This window comes from Melanostigma gelatinosum (genome assembly GCF_949748355.1).
Source record: "Melanostigma gelatinosum genome assembly, chromosome: 18".
NCBI classification, from domain to species: domain Eukaryota; kingdom Metazoa; phylum Chordata; class Actinopteri; order Perciformes; family Zoarcidae; genus Melanostigma; species Melanostigma gelatinosum.
The window spans coordinates 4,337,851-4,344,391 of NC_136651.1; the positions used below are offsets into that span (position 1 = coordinate 4,337,851).

Here is a 6,541-nt window from a genome sequence, read left to right on the forward strand (position 1 = left end):
AAACAGTCGACAGTCACTTTCTGCTAACACTGTGCCCCTCTCTGAGGCCGACTGTGTGGAGATGACATCACAGAGGCCTGAATTTACACCACAATTCAGAATAAACAGCCCAAAAATAGAATATGGAAAAAAATCCAGAGAACTTTGTGAGACACACATTCGACATTGTAAAAGTTCAGATACCGGGAGCATCAAGCAACACCACAGCGAATTTAAGCTGGATTCTATATTCGACCCCGTTGGAGCGGCATCCAGCGAGAGGGGCTCTGCTTCATGTTTAGTTTGGCACACGAATGCCTTTGTGTGCAGAGTGTTCTGGGAAGGCAGAGGAGAGGGGTGGTGGTGGATGAGGAGGAGGAGGAGGAAGAGGAGGAGAAGAGTGGGCTGCAGGAGGAGGAAGTTTGTGTTTGTGCAGAGGGCGACACAGCAGCAACATTCCTCCGACGGCGGACTGAGATCGCACCAACTTCAATAACATCCACTGCCAGACACACAGATACGAAACAAACAGTATTATTATTATTGAGAACGGAATTCATGGATTGATTTTCAAGACGCATTTCTCACTCGACTTGTTTCTCATTCCTCATTGTTTTGTTGCATATTATTAGATCCAGAGGCTGTAATTCCAACCACAATATGAACTGGGCTGTGAATATGAATCTTTGTCAAGGATAACCATGGCTAAACAAATCCATGCTCGAGAACATGACAGCACACTTCATGTTCCAACCTTGACTGTGCACACACACACACACACACATGCTGTCTGCTGTATGTCGACAGGCTGTTTTCAGGAGGAGGGATGGCAATGATCTTCTATAGTTCCACAGCTTTTTACCCCCCCCCCCCCCAAAATCATTCCCAGGCTCTGGCTCTTGTAATCTGAGTTGATATATATGGATTACGGGGGGATTAGCCTGCACCTGTCCTCCTGTTATTGGAGTATTTTGAGTGCTCAGAAGCGCCGCGTCACCTGGCCCGTCTCCATGATTCACCAGGCTGAGGGAAAAAGTGTGGGGGGGGGGGGGGCAAGCAAGGACACAGACCCCAGAGATGAGACTAAAATCAGACGTAATCCCGGGTTAGACTGCGATGATGAGGAGAGTTCTGACGCTCTCACTTCTCTGCTTCACTGCTATATCCACGCTTGTCCTCTGTTTTAACTTTTAACTCATTTCTACAGTTTTATCCCGTATATAGTCTCCTGCCCCCTTGGCCTGACAGTATATATGCTGAAAATGAAGGCAAAATGATCAAAGAATGAGGTTGCCTATGCTGATTAGCGAAGCCTTTGTTTTACTAAATCGAGACCTTAATTTCAGAGAGGATGCTCGGCCGCAAACTGCAAAAACAGATCAAAGGTCTAATCTGTTTGAGAGAAAACAGGAAACGTGATTCCATTGGCCATGCAGTTAAGTTCTGAATTTGGCACTACTTAGCTCTAAATCCCACTTTTTTTTTTGTCCCCTGCATTTCAATATTTAAATCAGATTAACACTTTGGGACACACACCATTAATTCCAGCCTTCCTGTGTATACAAATGTGACTTTGGCAGTGGAAACTGAGTCGTTATGATATGTCTGTGTTGTCGTGGCCATGTTTCCTATCCAGCTGCCTGATGTCTGTCCTCAGTTCCCATCAGCGCACACACACACACACACACACACACACACACACACACACACACACACACACACACACACACACACACACACACACACACACACACACACACACACACACACACACACACACACACACACACACACACCTGGCTACATCATAAACAACATGACAGAAACTAGGCATGACGCAGTAGCACAGATCAAAAGTGTGTCTTGATAATGACCCACTGAGAATATGATTGTGTGCAATAATTGTCAGTGGTAATGCATTATTGAGTTGTTGTTGAGGAGTTCAAACACGATCGTGCGAGCTGCAACTCTTTCTTCACTGTTATATATTCTTAGATGTTTCATGGTTCCACGCAGTCGGTGCTTTGCTTCTTGTTACCGCATGCTGCGTCGTGTATGTTTCCGGTGCCCTCACCGTGAACAGCCGCAGAGCTGTCGGAGCCTGTACGTCTGTCGGTGCATGTTCAAACATGTTGTAAAACCTCCTCTTCATTTCTAAAGCCTACCTCTGTGGGCATCGTGTGCTGGACTTACCATCCCAGTACAGTTGGACCCGATTTGTATTACTGTTCTGTAATTGTCTTCCTATCATTAAACTTCCTCTGCTAACGTTTTGTTCAGTATTTCCTTCCCTTTCCTGTCATTTTTCCTTTCTTTGGTTTGTTTAGTTCTTCCTTGTGTTAACAGAATGTGGACCCATTGAGAGACTGTATGTGACATTGAGCTATACTGGGACTGAGATATGCCTCCCTGACTCCTGCTCGCCTCATCCTCGAACATTTCATTGTGATGTAAGACAAACCAATAGTTGAACTTTCATGTCTGTCCGCTCGATCTAAGGCTGGAGCCAGGAGGCGGTTAGCGTAGTTTAGCTTGCAGACTGGTAACAGGGGGAAACAGATAGCCCGTCTCTGTTTAAAGGTAGCAAAATGTGCTTTTGTTTAATCCGCACACAGTGTCGTTGTCATAAGCTCGCCAGAATGAGAGTTCCAACAAGAAGCGCTCAGAGTGGCCTCTCTGAACTTTTTACCAGGACCTATTTGCGCACACTTTGAATTGTGCTTTACAGGTTCATTATTTACCGACTGGGCGACTGTGGCTAAGTGCTGACTGTGCTAAGTGCTAACTGCTGGTGGTGAGGTGTTGTCAGCTTTTAAGCGTAAATATGGATCAGCAAGAATAGAATTGGATCAATGGAAAGGAGGGAGCAACCAGCTGGTTTGGTTGATACTCCTATCGGGGGGGAACCAGCCACCGATGGGAGTCTATCTGATGCTCTCCAAAACAATATGATGGCAAGCAATAGCGGCTCCACTCAGCCAAGTAAGAGCAAAGAAAGAGGAGACAGACACTTAACTTTGATCCACTTTTCAGAGACCTAATTCTGCCACCAAAGTGTCTCTCTCCGAGGAGATACAAAAGTTTCGTAGAGCCCAGACAACTTTTCTGTGGCTTCTGTAAGTCCTTTACAATTTAAAGATGTTATGTCTCGTACAAAGACTGCAGATGAAATGAGACAGAATATAAATTCCGTTGCGTAAAATGGCAGTGTTCCATTTTTTTCACAGGACAATTCAGAACAAAGAGTTTGATTGCATCAAGAGTTTCGAAACGCGGCGGCATAACAAGTCGGAACAGACAGTGTGCTCTCTCTTTCTCTGCCGTTCTCCCTTTGAGATAAGCAGTCATTTTCTATGTAAATGTCACAAACCTCTGCCAAAGAAGGGGGAAACGGATCCAGAGTGTGGGGAGAGTGAACCGAACTGATACAAGTTTTTTTCCATTCGCAGATAATGACGCGCTGGGAAAACAATAAACACATGAGCTCATGCAGCTGCCACCTGATCGGTGCCAGTGACGGTGTGTGTACACCAAAGAGGGGCAACAGTAACTTCCTCATGATAACTCACAGAGCTGCTCCGAGGCTGTGGCGTGAACAAAAACACCCTTTTATGCACTAAAGAAAACCACTTGTTATTTCATTACATTTCTGCCAATAGATCCCGCTAAATGCTACACACTGCACCTTTAAGAAAGCGAAACAAAAGAGGAATAAGAGTCACTTGTTGGGTGGAGTATTACTTTTAAAGGAAAAATATAACACTGCCTATGATGCGAATCCAAAGACATACGCTCGAACATTCTTTGTAGCTTTAATAATCACTTGCTTCCTATTGATTCAATGAACAATAGTCTGATGAATCCTGCCAACTGATCCACATAAAAGCCTCTAGAATGCACTGATGCACGACCACACACATGCAGTTACAAGTTTCGGGACGTGCAAAGCACGACCACAACTTCTTTCAACTATTTCCGGCCGCAGAAATCAAAGCGTGCGTTGCTCTTGACAGTGTTTTTTTCCTTCATCTGGGAACAACCTCCGCTCACCCCGTCTGCGTTCATGTGCAGTGTGTACAGTGTGTGCAGTGTGGACTTCAAAGCAGCTCTTTCATCAGATAGAGAAGCAAACAAATCAGGCACCTGCAAACTCTGTTTGTCTCTTTCGCATGGCCATGGCGGTCTTTGTCTGTGGCTATGGAAGACAAACCACGCATACATAATGCTTCTGAAAAAACGAAATAAACAAAAAATACTCAAGCGAGGCTCAGTTCCAGCGATAGTGCGCCTGGTGTTTTCCTGCCTGAGCCGTTTGCATCATATCCACAGCAGCCGAGCAACAGATGCGCAACAGTCTTCTACTTGATGTCCTTTGGGGGCAGACTTATCGCGATAACCTTGCAGTTCAAACACTGCCTCCAGCAGCGACTAGAACAGCACTGAGAGGCAGAAAAGGCAGCAAAGCGAAAGATCATGGGCCAACAGAAGTTATTCAGTGCAGAAAACTAACTTACTGCCTTAAAGTGGGTTTTTTTGGGAGGTTGCTCGGAACTCCAATGTTCACAGGCAAAGCGCCCTGAACACGGCAAGTTGACGCTTAGCTGAGAGCTGTCAAGTGCTGGTGGTGCAATTTCAGAGAAGCATCACCTTGTGAATAGTGATGCCAAACTGTCATCTCACTGTGTTTCTCATGAGAACATGAGCAAAAACAACCACATCGGCAAGAGTGTGCATGGCTTCAAAATAGTAATGTAAACAGTAAATAGTAATGTCACTATAAATGTCAACGATATGGCAGTAAAAAGTGTTGCTTGCACAGTACATCATACAATTCCAAAGAGAAGTACCAACACAAACATGCAATTGCTATTCAGAAACACAGGCACTGTCAAAACAAGTACGTGAGCCACAGTATCTTCTTAACTTCATCAGCTACAGTGTTTTGCTGGAACAAAGCTGCGACACTGAGTCTTGTGGTGTCTACGAGGCTGAAGCTGCTGCATGGGGGAACTTATTGATTCAGCAGTGGTAGTAGTATTTATTACCCCTGCTGGCAGGCGGCCTGGTGCGGCTGCGGGACCGGCTTCGCTGACGCTGCAGTCGGGACTTGCCCAGGAATCTGAAGTAGTACGTGGGTCTCCCAGACCCCTTCCTAGTGACCCCAGCCATGGTGCTGGTTTCCAACCTGAAGCCCGCCGATGACAAGATATCTCAGTAGCACTTGAAACAAGACCTCTTGAATGTGGTTTCTGGTAACGGTGCAGATAAACTCCAGGCAACGGTCTCCAGGACTGCAACTCTTGTTTTATCGCAAACTTCACTTCAAGAGTCCTCTCGCAGACGATCACAGCTACTCAAGTTAAAGTCCTCATGGATTGTGCAGTGATCAAATCAAATCCACGCCATTGTGAAAACATTTCCCATTGCAGAGAGAAGATTAAACTATCAAACACCCACAGAGTCCTCGTGGATTGTGTCATGATCAAATCCACTCCATCGTGAAACTGTTTTCCCTCATTGGAGAGAGAGAGAGAGAAGATTAAAACATCAAACATCCGCCTCTGTTCAAGGCTAGTGTCCTGTCCCACAAGACTTAAGCTCCACCTTTTTGAACACTCCCCCTCAATGTTTCCCACAGTGGGACCCCAGAGGCACGATGTCCGGAATACTGTGAGTGTGTGTATCCTGAATGACAGGAAAGCTGTTGCTGTTCCCACTCCCCGACTGCACCAAAGGAATTGTATAGACAGTCAGAAAAGTACCTCTTTTTCATGAAGCAGTGAAGGAGTACTCTTGCAACACACCTGTATGCATCCACAAACCACTATCTCCAACTCCTGTGACTGTGTGTGTAACAGACAGAGAGAGAGCGAGAGAGAGAGAGAGAGAGAGAGAGAGACAGAGAGACAGAGAGACAGAGAGAGAGAGAGAGAGAGAGAGAGAGAGAGAGAGAGAGAGAGAGAGAGAGAGAGAGAGAGAGAGAGAGAGAGAGAGAGAGAGAGAGAGAGCTTTGTGTGTGAGAACAACAGGAGGAAAGTTTGGGCTGCGTAGAAAACATGCATAGAGAAGGGATTGAGTGGAATGGAGTTAACAAGACAGCAGATTACAGAAGGTTGTACTTCCCTCCAACAACCACGCTAATCTGGTCCAGACTCACAGATAAAACGGCATCTGGTCTGATTTAAACAAAAAAAAACTCCCACTATAAGCGACTCCTGATCCGGTGACAGGCCGAGTCATGTTCCTGGTTTTACAACTTAACAACTGTAATTTGCCTCCCTGGGCAATTAAGGGCATGACAGGGAGGGACGGCCTATCACAAGCAGATGTAAATAGGCTGTTGAACACCGTCGAACAGCCAATCACAGCGTGCTCTGAAGGAGAGGGTCAGGCAGATGGAGTATAGTCCACAGCTAGTCATTGTCACATGCACAATTGCAAGGATGCATGTGTGCGTAGTCACAAACAACAGCCTGGGGAAAAACAACAACTCTTTGTAACCGCTTTGTCTCTCACGGTCCCGAGATGAATTCATTTAAATCTTCCTCCCCTGCTCATACTC

General features: G+C 45.8%; 1 protein-coding gene across 1 annotated transcript in view; it reads right to left on the reverse strand.

Annotated features, from left to right (window-relative positions):
* Positions 1-5,148, reverse strand: part of dab2ipb (DAB2 interacting protein b) — a gene marked incomplete at its 5' end in the record, with an annotated part of 74,420 nt that extends 69,272 nt beyond the window's left edge. Inside the window, one exon of the mRNA XM_079289362.1 lies at positions 5,025-5,148. Coding sequence (XP_079145488.1) covers positions 5,025-5,148 — 124 coding nt within the window. The remainder of the gene's footprint in view (positions 1-5,024) is intronic.
* Between the last annotated feature and the right edge of the window lie 1,393 nt (positions 5,149-6,541).